This window comes from Ictalurus punctatus, chromosome 4, assembly GCF_001660625.3.
Source record: "Ictalurus punctatus breed USDA103 chromosome 4, Coco_2.0, whole genome shotgun sequence".
NCBI lineage: Eukaryota > Metazoa > Chordata > Actinopteri > Siluriformes > Ictaluridae > Ictalurus > Ictalurus punctatus.
The window spans coordinates 32,291,397-32,304,049 of NC_071284.1; the positions used below are offsets into that span (position 1 = coordinate 32,291,397).

The following is a 12,653-nucleotide window of genomic DNA, read 5'->3' on the forward strand; positions in this document are numbered from 1 at the left end:
TATAAGTATATAAAGACAGGATGCGTTAGGCATAGTCCAAGGATTAGAGGCATATGCTTCCTATATAGCGTCATGCTTTTACTAGCAGCTATACTAATGATTATATTCTTTACTACCAATGCTGAAAATCAGCAATGCATAGCATATGGAACAGATGAACTCCTTCATTTTTCTAAAGAGGGTGATGTAGCAATAGGAGGCATTTTTTCATTCCATCAATATCCTGTTAGTATAAATCCAACACTGATGGTCAATCCAGGAAATATGAGATGCTATGGGTAAGTTGGTAGTTAGATAATTAATGGAATATTACAGACCTGAAATTAAATCCTTTTGAAGACCCACATGGTAAGACAACACTAAAAAAAATACTTGCAGGGAACAATAAGAATAAGTACTGTATAAATGTGTGCACAACAAATTATATATATATATATATATATATATATATATATATATGTGTGTGTGTGTGTGTGTGTGTGTGTGTGTGTGTGTGTGTGTGTGTGTGTGTGTGTGTACATACATTTCATTTTAGGATAGATCCAGGGGAATTGCAGTATGCCATGGCAATGATATTTGCTGTTGAGGAGATCAACAATAGCACAGATATCCTCCGTGACCTTACACTGGGCTACAGAATATATGGTTCCTGTCCCAGCATTCCTCTCTCGGTAAAGGCATCTCTGCTTCTCATGAACAGGCCAGGAATGGAGAGAGAAAATTGCATAAAATCTCCCACTGTGCATGCTGTCATTGGGGAAACTACTTCCACAGCAACTATAGGTATTGCAAAGACCATGGGTCCATTTCATATACCAGTGGTGAGTAAATGGGTATTCTGAGATTACCTGTGCACTGTTTATTCTGAAAAAAACAAACAAACAAACAAACAAAAAAAAACCAATATGAACTATTTAACAAAAGAAATATCTGTACATAAAGATAATATATAAGCTATCCTTATATAATGATAAATAGTTCTATGATGTATATAGATGTTGGATATAATATCTGTCTAGAGATTTAAACATTTAAGTTTAATTCTCCATGTTGAGTAATTAGCAACAAGAACAATATGCAATGGAGGTTTTGATATTTACTGTATCTTGGCATATTTGATTTTATGAAAAATAAATATGATTATCAATGCCATAAAATGTATTAAATGGCACTTTTCTTTTGCAGATTAGCCACTCAGCTACCTGTGCATGTCTTAGCAACAGAAAAGAGTATCCCTCTTTCTTTAGGACAATTCCCAATGATTATTACCAGAGCAGAGCACTGGCAAAGCTGGTCAAGTATTTTGGTTGGACTTGGGTAGGAGCTGTTAGAAGTAGGAGTGACTATGGAAATAACGGAATGGCCAGTTTTCTAGAAGTTGCTGAAAAAGAGGGAGTATGTATTGAGTACTCTGTGGCTATTTACAGGACTGATTCCAGACAAAAGTTTCTAAATGTGGTGGATATTATCAAGACATCCACATCCAAGGTGATTGTAGCTTTTGCAGATGGGAATGACTTGGACATCCTCATAACAGAGCTTTACTATCAGAATGTGACTGGATTTCAGTGGGTTGGAAGTGAAGGATGGATCACCTACAGCTACCTATCCAATGCCATGAATTATGCGGTGGTTGGTGGTGCAGTAGGTCTTGCTGTACCCAATGCCAACATTCCTGGCTTGAAAGAGTTTATTGAAAGTATGCGACCCTCTTTAAAACCAGGTAATACTGGTCTGGTTGAATTGTGGGAGAGTGTGTTTGACTGTTCTCTAAGCTCACAGTCACAGAAGGCTGAAAAATCCTGCACCGGTGAGGAGTCTCTTGAGAATACACAAACACGCTTCACAGATGTGTCAGATGCTAGCTTATTGAACAACATTTATAAAGCTGTGTATGCTGTGGCTTATGCTGTGGATAGGCTTTTAGGCTGTCATGACCAGAAGGGACCATTTACCAATGGCACATGTGCAGACATAGGAAACATACAGCCATGGCAGGTGATGTAACAATAATGTAATTCTACTGCATAAATTTCTGCACTTTTGCCATTTATTGTACTCGGTACAAAATATAATAAATAATTAATAAATATAAGAATAAATAAATAAACATTTGTTTCAGGGTATATTGAACCCTATATATCATATGTAAGTTGATTTGGATAAAAGTGTCTGCTAAATGAATAAATGTAAATGTAAATATATCTTTCAGGTGCTCCATTACCTGTCTCAGGTGAACTTTACTACTAAGAATGGAGAAATTGTCCGATTTGACAAGTTGGGTGACCCAGTTGCACGCTATGCCATTGTTAATTGGCAGAGGAAGGATGAAGGAACCATAATATTTAAGTCCATTGGCATGTATGATGCATCTTTGCAAGATGGCCAGGAGTTTGTAATTAATACCAGCAGCGCAGTCTGGGCGGGAGACCAGTATACAGTAAGCAAAGCAGGGAAAATGCTGATTTTCTCATGACCTCTCAACATATTTTATTACTGTGTCTATTGCTTAACAAACTCTAAAAGGGGTTACCTGTATACTCCAGGTTCCTCGGTCTGTATGTAGTGAAAACTGTCTCCCAGGGACCAGCAGGGCTTTCATAAAAGGAAAGCCAATTTGCTGCTTTGACTGCATCCCCTGTGCAGATGGGGAGTTTAGCAACACCACAAGTGAGAAGACCAGGCTCCTTTCATTTACATTACTGCTATTGGTGTTTTTAAAAAGTCCACTAAAAGCTCACATGATTTCACACCATCATGAAATGTCCTCATTTTGCCTCTCTAATATATCTGTGGTTTCAGATGCAGTGACATGTCTTCCATGCCCTCTTGAATACAAGTCAAACGGGAACAAGACTAAATGTGATCTGAAAAACATTGAATTCCTGAACTTTAATGAACTTATGGGTATTCTGCTGATGGCATTCTCTTTGTTTGGTGGATGTCTCACAATCACAGTTGGGTTCATTTTCTTTTACTACAGACAGACTCCTATTGTCAGGGCCAACAACTCTGAGCTGAGCTTCCTGCTGCTTTTCTCTTTGAGTCTGTGTTTCCTCTGTTCACTTACCTTCATTGGTCAGCCATCTGAGTGGTCTTGTATGCTGCGCCACACAGCTTTTGGGATCACATTTGTTCTCTGCATTTCCTGTGTTCTAGGGAAAACAGTAGTTGTGTTAATGGCCTTCAGAGCTACACTTCCAGGTAGTAATATCATGAAGTGGTTTGGACCTGCACAGCAGAGACTCAGTGTAATTTCCTTCACTTTCATTCAGGTCTTCATTTGTAGTCTTTGGTTGACGATCTCTCCCCCCTTTCCATATAAAAATATGCACCACTACAAAGATACAATAATTTTAGAATGTCATGTGGGATCAGCTTTAGGTTTCTGGGCTGTGCTAGGATATATAGGAATTCTTGCTTTCTTGTGTTTTATCTTGGCTTTTCTAGCAAGGAAGCTACCTGATAACTTTAATGAAGCCAAATACATTACATTCAGCATGCTCATATTCTGTGTAGTTTGGATTACATTTATTCCAGCTTATGTCAGCTCTCCTGGAAAGTTTATTGTAGCTGTGGAAATATTTGCCATTTTAACCTCAAGTTCTGGATTACTTTTTTGTATATTTATTCCAAAGTGCTACATAATTTTACTTAAGCCTGACAAAAACACCAAAAAACAAATGATGAATAAAACACCATCCAAACCACTCTGAACAAGCTCACACATATGGTAGTAGGTAAGGAAACAAACAAACGAATAAGCACATGCTCATTCATAGATGCTTGCTACTTTTGATATAAAATGATATGTGGAAGTTTTTCACTGGCTATGATTTAAATGTATGGCGTTCGTTAAATAAAATTACGAATTTGACAATAAACATGGAATCTAAGAAACAGAAAAAAAACTCAGTCTGTACTAAACACTAACGCAACAGGAGGCATATAGTAGTTTGATTATCATTATAATCGTTAATCATTTTGAATACAGAAATCACATAAAAGTTTACATTCAGCTCTGTGTGTGTTATAGTCACAGATTACACTCAAACCCTTAAACTCCCCTTTGTTATCTATCAGTTAGCATTGATAATGTAATTACTACCACCATACACAAAGTATGCAAATCTTACAGTATTGTGACTGACCCATACTACCCCTCCAGATCAGGCTGCCCAACACCCTGTTGCTTCCAAACATCCACCTGAACTGAATTCTGTGGTTCTATCAACATCAGAAAACCACAAAGGCCAGTTAGAATAAAGTGGAACCCTTCTTGTCTTTGTGTGCACGCATGCCAAGACCTTCAACAAAGTCATATAGTGAAATTATGTCATGTTATTTCATATAAATACGATTGTTATATAGGCACAATTCCCTGAAACCTTACCAAGTACTCACCTCTGCTCTGGTTCTAAATGACAATGATAAAATTCTGGGCAGAAACTCAAGGTTCAATCACTGGACTACTCTAGAGTCATCAGACCACCAGTACATGCAAGGAATGCTTAAATAGTAACAATTTACACTGGTCATCCTATTCAAAGGTTTACATCGCCCTGGTTCTTAATGTATCATGTCAAGTTCTGACCCTAAAGGTAGCTCTTTTGGCTGGCCCTGACATCTCTGTTGCCCTGTCCTGCCTTGCCCCTGGATTAGCCAAGGCCTCTCTATATCCTAGGCCGGATTATTCCTAAGTGCTTATGTTTGCTGCCCGGCCGGTAGTGTTGCAGGCTTTCTACCCTCCACCATTCCTTACACTGGAACAAGGAAGATTGTGCTTACTATATCCAGTGAGGGCTCTTGTACTTATGTCCACCACTCCAGTCATTGCAGTTGCTGGTCTGCTTGACAGAGACAGTAGAGGTGATGCTGCATCAAAGAGGCTCATCTCTATTTGGATAGTGGGAGCAATCTCTATTGCTTATGAGGCGTGTGGTCTCACTACGCCTCTGAGCATAGGAGCTTATTCCACTAGGATGGGTCACTTCCTAAAAGGCTTTATCTAAGGGGAACCAAACAGGATGTGTGTGCTGCAGTGGGGTGTTCAATGCCACACGCATTTATTCGTATTATAGTTTGGCCTTATTGGCCAGCTAATATATGGTTCTCTGAGCTAATATCTTTGATGGATGGCACTCCCTGGGAGATTACTGTTCGCAGGGATCTATTGTGCTGCAGTGGGGTGGTCAGTGCCACACGCATTCATTTGGTATTACAGTTTGGCCTTATTGGCCAGCTCATATATGGTTCTCTGAGGTAATATCTCTGATGGATGGCACTCCCTGGGAGATTACTGTTCGCAGGGATCTATGGGCTGCCCACCCTGTGGTGTTGCAGCCTTTCTGCCCTCCTCCATTCCTCACACTGGAACAAGAGAGGATGCACCTGCTGTGTCCAGTAAGGGCTCTCTGTACTAATGTCTACCGCTCCGGCCAGTGGCGTAAGTCTGGGCAGCTGCTGGTCTGCATTGGCGGCGACTGTACATTTACATTTACATTTATTCACTTAGCAGACGCTTTTATCCAAAGCGACTTACAAATGAGAAAGATACAAGCAAAGTGATATCAAGCAGAGAACAATACAATAAGTGCTACCATACGAGATCTATTAATTGAATTCCAGAAGAAGCAAAGTGCAGAGTAGAGGTGTAAGTGCAATTTTTTTTTTTTTTTTTTTTTTTTTTTTTTTATTATGAGTTTGTTAGGTGTTCATTGAAGAGGTGGGTCTTTAGTTGTTTTTTGAAGATGGTGAGAGATTCTGCGGTCCGGATTGATATTGGAAGTGCATTCCACCACTGAGGAACAGTTAGTGTGAAGGTTTTGGAAAGGCACCTTGCGCCACGCTGAGTTGGAACTGCTAAACGTCGGTCACTAATCGATCGCAGATTGCGAGAGGGAACGTAGGCCTTTGGGAGAGAGTTGAGGTAGGAGGGTGCTGTTCCTGACAAGGTATTGTAGGTGAGCATCAAGGCCTTGAACTTGATGTGGGCAGCTACAGGGAGCCAGTGGAGGGAGATGAAGAGGGGTGTGACATGGGTTCTCTTGGACTGGTTGAAGACGAGGCGCGCTGCAGCATTCTGAATCATCTGAAGGGGTTTGACGGAGTTGGCTGGGGGGCCTGAAAGCAGTGAGTTGCAGACTGTCGAGGTGACGCTGTGTCAAAACAGCAAAATCTCTAATTGGATAGTGGAAGCAATCTCTATTGCTTATGAGACACGCGGTCTCGCTATGCCTCTGGGCATAAGGGCTCATTCCACTAGGGAGTTCGCCTCCTCGAAGGCTTTGTCAAAAGTGGTATCCTTACAGGATATGTGTGCTGCTGCAGGGTGGTCTACGCCACACACATTCATTTGTTATTACAGCCTGGATATTCATTCCACCCTGGGTTCAAGTGTCTTGCAGTGACCCTCAGGCTTGGGTCTTTTTGAACAGGCCGCACTCTCGGTATGACGGAGTGGATATTCTCATTCCCATAGTGCTATGCTAAATGCAAAGTCGAGTTCCCTTTGAAAGGGAACGTCTGAGTTACGCATGTAACCCTATTCCCTGAGAAGGGAAGGAGATGTTGCGTAGCTTTGTCATAACCCGGCAGGCCTGTGAATTGCGTCTTAGCTTCAGATAATAGAGGCTGACAGCACAGTTCACAGATACCATATATATATCATGCAATGTGCTTAATTGCCACGTCACCTGATCATGGCAGGCCTATAAATAGAGGCATGATTTTACACAAGCAAGGGCGCACCCAGAGTGTTATGCTAAATGCAACATCGAGTTCCCATTGAAAGGGAACCATGCCAGCACTCAATTCAAGCCAGTCTGTTTTGAATTCCCCAGACCCATATGATGGGCGTCGGGCTAAGATAACCATGCCAAGAGTTGACTGTGTTATATTTTTCAAGCCTGCTGACCTCCAAGCCCAAGAAGAAGCAGTGGCCCAGCCCGCCAGTGGGTGAAGTGTCTAGTCATTACAGGATCCAGTGGACTTAGCAATCTAACTCAGTTTGTGGGGCTATTTGTAAAGGTGTTTACAACCTTCACAACCTGGAAAGTCTTTGGGGGGTGGGGACCAGCATGATGAAGGAAGCTGTTCTGCCATTCACAACTTACTATAAGCAGGCCGACAGGTCGGCCTCCACAGACCAGCTCCAGCCCCTCCCATGTCCTGTTTCTGCCAGAGGCCAATGACATGACCTTCCACATCCTCTTCCTGCCAAACGCTGACAAGATGGCCTCCCAAGTCATGCGCCTGTCTGAGGCCAAGGCCAAAGCCTCCAAAGACCAGCTCATGCCTGAGGTTTGTTCTGCAGCCTCCCAAGTCTGGTTTCAGCCATCTGACCCTGGCAAGCCTGCCCCGTTCTCTAATAGGTGTCCAAAACATATGGTTCAATCTGATCATACGATCACACATCAGTCATTGACTTTTGGTACCACACTTAGGAACAACCTCTGTGTTTAAACAAAGTGTTTGTTATTGACAATCAGGGGTTTGCATAGAAGTTAACTAACATTTCTCTGGGTTCAGATATGGAAGGCTGTCCCTCTCAATTACTCCCCTCCAGGTATCTCCATCAGTCCCAACATGAGCATTAAATTCCCCTAATAGCACTATGCAGTCAACAGGAGGTACCCTCTTGAGCACAACATTCAGAGTTTTCTTTCCCTAGACTTGAAATCTCATTGAGGTGATACTCTTGTCCATTTGGACAAACAACAGCTTTAACTGATAAGTATCCCTGCACCTGCATGAAGCCTTTCTCCTGTGGGAACTATTGTTGGACTCTCACCCATCCCAAGTTTTATACTGCAGCCCATACTATGTGTGGTTGTAAGGCAGACTACATCTAGTCCATAACTTTCCATCTCACACACTAACTATTTCACGCTATTTTCCACTAACTAGTCTTTTGCCACTAACAAAGTAACATTCCATGTTCTGAAAGCCAGTTTCTGTTGTAAGGGTCAAGCTCTTCTAAGACTATCCATCACATGCCTGCCTCGACCTTGCATCGTACCCCACAATTCATTTTGAAGGCCCACAACATATTCTTAGGCCTGTAAATGCACTGGAAGTGTTCATAATTGAGGTAGATTGTTAAAGATAGAAAAGCTGTTGATACAGACAATGCAGTAGGCAAGACACAATAGACAACTACAATGGTAGAAGGCTTTGCTTTGGTAATGTACAGTGCATCTCTATAATAGAGCAGTATCTGTGAATGTATGCAGAACCAAAGATGGATGCTGTAACACAACGGGGCGGGGGGGGGGACGCTCACACATGACTTGATACAAGCTTGGAAAGAGGACAAAAGCTTGGTATGCAGAATCTACTGACTGAGTTAATGAAAGCTGTTTACATAGAGGCCTGGTTAGACCTGTCTGAACATGTCATGGCCAAATTGCATAGCCAGGATAATAAAATTAACTACATAGTGACTACTATGAATTAACTACTAGTGAACCCATGAAAAACAGTCTGAAGATGGTTTGACCTTGAAGTGAAGCAGCCCCATGCTCACTGTGCCCAAATTAGGTGGAATATAGAGAAGTCAATGTATTGTTTGTTTATGTTCAACCAATGACAAGTATTATGGAATTATAAAATGTTCAAATGTTACTATACTAATACCATAAATGGCTCCACAAGTGGGCAAGAGCCGAGCTCAAGCTTGAGCCCCACGAGATGGTCTCACCTGCTGAGCTTCAGCCAGAGGTCAACGTGATGACCTCCTCTCCAGAGTCCAACCTGAGACCCATGAGGTGGTCTCACCTGCTGAGCAACAACCAGAGGTTAATGTGATGTACTCCTCTCCAGAACTCCAAGCTGAGACCCACGAGGTGGTCTCCAATGCAGTGCCCCAGTCAGAGGTCAACATGGCAACCTCTGCTCCAGAGATACAGCCTGAGATCCATGCAGTGGTCTCCACTGCAGAGCCCCAGTCAGAAGTCAACATGGCGACCTCATGACTCATGAGATGGTCTCATCTACAGAGCTACAACCTGAGAGCCACAATGTGGCCTCACCTGTAGAGCTCCAGCACGAGACCAACAAAGTAGTCTCAGCTCCAGAGCCCCAGTTGGAGATCAACATAGCAACCTCATGTCCAGAGCTCCAACCTGAGACAAACGAGGTTGTCTCAGCTCCAGAGCCCAAGTTGGAGGTCAATGTGGTGACCTCCTCCAAAGAGCTCCAGCTCGGGACCCACAAGGTAGTCTCAACTGCAGAGTCTCAGTCGGAGGTCAACATGATGACCTTCTCTCCAGAACCCCAGCACAAGACCATGAGGTTGTCTCATCTCCAGAAATCCAGCATAAAGTCAAGTTCCTGTCCAAGGTCAAAGAGACAGCCTCTTGAGCCAAGTTCCTGTCCGAGATCGAAGAGATGGCCCCCCAAACCTAGTTCCTGTCTGACGTCGAAGAGAAGGCCTCCCGAGCCAATTTCCTGTCCGAGGGCAACGAGGTAACCTCCCACGCCATGTTCCTGTTCGAGGGCGACGAGGTGACCTCCTGCACCTTGTTTCTGTCCGAGGGCAATGAGGTGACCTCCTGTGCCACATTCCTGTCTAAGTCTGCCGACACGGACAACCAAGGTCACCGATGTCACGACCAACCAAGTTAGTCTGATGCTTCAGACTGACGACATAGCCAACCAAGCTCTGCGTACACCTGAGTCTGCTGACACGGACAACCGAGTTTTGTTCACGCCCGAGTCTGCTGACATGGACAACCGAGTTCTGCTCACACCCGAGTCTGCTGACACGGACAACCGAGTTCTGCTCACATCCCGAGTGCTCTGACACGGACGACCAAGTTTTGTTCGTGCCCGAGTCTGCTGACATGGACAACCGAGTTTTGTTCACACCCGAGTCTGCTGACACAGACAACCGAGTTCTGCTCACACCCGAGTCTGCTGACACGGACAACCGAGTTCTGCTCACAGCCGAGTCTGCTGACATGGACAACCAAGTTCTGCTCACAGCCGAGTCTGCTGACACGGACAACCGAGTTCTGCTCACAGCTGAGTCTGCTGACATGGACAACCGAGTTCTGCTCACACCCAAGTCTGCTGACATGGACAACCACGTTCTGCTCACACCCGAGTCTGCTGATACGGGCAACCGAGTTCAGCCAGCAGAGTCGGGGAAGAACGACACTCAGCCTCTCTGTGTGACTGAGGATGCCGCTCAGCATTCCTATACAGCTGAGGACACCACTCCGCCTCCCTGCTCTGTTGAGGACGTCACTCCACCTCCCTGCTATGCTGAGGACGTCGCTCAACATCCCTGCTCCACACTGAAGAAGGGCCAACAAGACGGCCCACCAAGTCAAGCCCTCGTCTAAAGCTGATAACACAATTTGCCAATGCTAGGTATCACCTAATGACCCTGGCGAACAAATCCCAGTCTCATGTCTGCTCCTCAGCTCCTTGAGGAACCTGCTACTTGTTGGACAAGTCCTGCATTGGAACCTGAGGGGCTGTCTGAACATTTTGCCCAGAGGGCCAGGACCGCCGGGGGAGGGAGTGTATTTTGGGAGGTTTGTTCTGTTTGCCTGATCACCTGACCTCTGCATGTTCATGATTATTGTCTTCTGCCTTAACCTTTGGTCTTGTTGTTTCTGGATTAAAATACCTAACCTGCACTTGCTTCTGTCTGTGCCTCCTTTATGTAACATTTGCCTTAATTGTTTACAAGGGCCACTGCATTGAACTGGCGACCCTGCTACATGCTCTCCAAATTATGTTATGAATACATAATTCATGAATACACTAAGTTCAACTCATCGCTGGACACATAGTTGTTCAGAAATACTAAATTTACTAAATTAGTCAAATTTTCCCTTTTGAGCTGATCTGTTAGTCTATCCTGCATATTTGGTGGAGAATCCAATAGTTCAATTTAAACAGCTAATTTTCATTACATATAACGGTGGAGAATACAACAATTTAACCCAAACAGTTCATTTTTCCTACACTGGAGCATGAGAGGATTCATTTTATTGGATCCATAGTGCACCAGCGGAATGCTTATGCTGATAACGATGGAGATACTTGAAGGGGCATGACTTGGACAGTCTACCAGATCTGAACCCATCAAGCTGAAGAAGGAAGCCTTCCATGTAATGCTCATGGAGAGGGGAATTTTTGTATTGCTTCAAAGGCATACAGGCAAACCAGTCAGTGATAGAAGGAGCACTTTGAAAAAACTCCTTAACCCAGTGGGCATGCCCTCCTTTCAAGAGACATTACAGAAATCTCTGGAGTTTTGAAGTCCATTTCTGTGGCTGAGCTTACTGTAGCAGTTAGGAAGTGGCAAGGCTACAGGGTTGGATATGATTTGACCAGATTGAAGGCAGCAGAAATGTTTGGGATTGTGTGGTTAATATGCCTCTTCAGTGTCTTTTGGAAATCTGGGACAGTGCCTCTGAGCTGGCAAATTTGGATGGTAGTCCACATTTTTAAAGAAGTATGCTTAATGGAAAAAAGTAATGTCCTAAATGTAGTTTCTACATTTTTATATTTAAATGTCCTCAATATGTGAACAGAAATGATGGACTTAACAATGAAATATATGAATCACAAATGGCATGTTTCAGGCAGCATATATACTCAGCAAAAAAAGAAATGTCCCCTTTTCAGGAGACTGTATTTTAAAGATAATTTTGTAAATTCCAAATCAGCTTTAAAGATCTCTATTGGAAAGGGTTTAAACAAAGTTATTCATGCTCGTTCAATGAGCCATAAACAATTATTGCACATACACCCATAGAACAGTCCTTAAGTCATGAACAGTTTACAGGCGGTAGGCAATTAAGGTCACAGTTACAATAACTTAGGACACTAAAGAGAACTTTCTACTGACTCTGGAAAACACCAGAAGAATGATGCCTAGGGTGCCTGCTCACCTGCGTGAACATGCAATTGACCTACTGCAAGGAGTTTCCTTTGTTTGTTTTGTTTTCTTTGAATTTCTTTGTTCTGTGTTTTCTTTGTTCACTTACTTTCATTGGACAACCTTCTGAGTGGTCCTGTATGCTGCGCCACACAACATTCGGCATTACTTTTGCACTTTGTATGTCCTGTGTTTTAGTAAGAACAATAGCAGTAGTGATGGCATTTAAAGCCACATTGCCAGGTAGAAGTTTCCCCCAGTGTTCAGTGCCTGTGCAGCGAATAAGTGTTTTCTGCTGCACCATTTTCAAGTCATTATATATGCTCTGTGGTTAGCACTTGCACCCCCAATGCCTCACAAAAACATGGCTCATTCCATAGATAAAATAATACTAGAATGTAATCTGGGCTCAGACATTGTTTTTTGGGCCATGCTGGTATTCTTAGGACTTTTGGCTCTTTTATGTTTTATTTGAGCCTTTCTGGCTCGTAAACTGCCTGATAATTTTAATGAAGCTAATTTTATCACATTCAGCATGCTCATATTCTGTGCTGTTTGGATCACTTTTATTACAGCATATGTCAATTCTTTTACTTTTTAAATTTACTGTACATTACATTTGTAATGCATCAAGTTTTGGTGTACTATTCTGTATATTTACTCCAAAACGTTATATCATCATACTTAAGCCAGACAAGAATACAAGAGAACATCTAATGGGCAAAGCAAATTCAAAACCTCAGTGATTTTCCTT

The 12,653-nt window shown here is 42.9% G+C and overlaps 1 protein-coding gene across 1 annotated transcript; it reads left to right on the forward strand.

Moving 5' to 3' along the window:
- Window positions 1–72: 72 nt before the first annotated feature.
- On the forward strand, window positions 73–3,716 carry LOC108264101 (extracellular calcium-sensing receptor). Its single transcript, XM_017465404.3, has 6 exons — window positions 73–278; window positions 536–821; window positions 1,186–1,998; window positions 2,213–2,440; window positions 2,547–2,670; window positions 2,803–3,716. The coding sequence occupies exons 1-6, from the start codon at window positions 73–75 to the stop codon at window positions 3,714–3,716; spliced, it is 2,571 nt and encodes an 856-aa protein (XP_017320893.3).
- The last annotated feature ends 8,937 nt before the right edge of the window (window positions 3,717–12,653 follow it).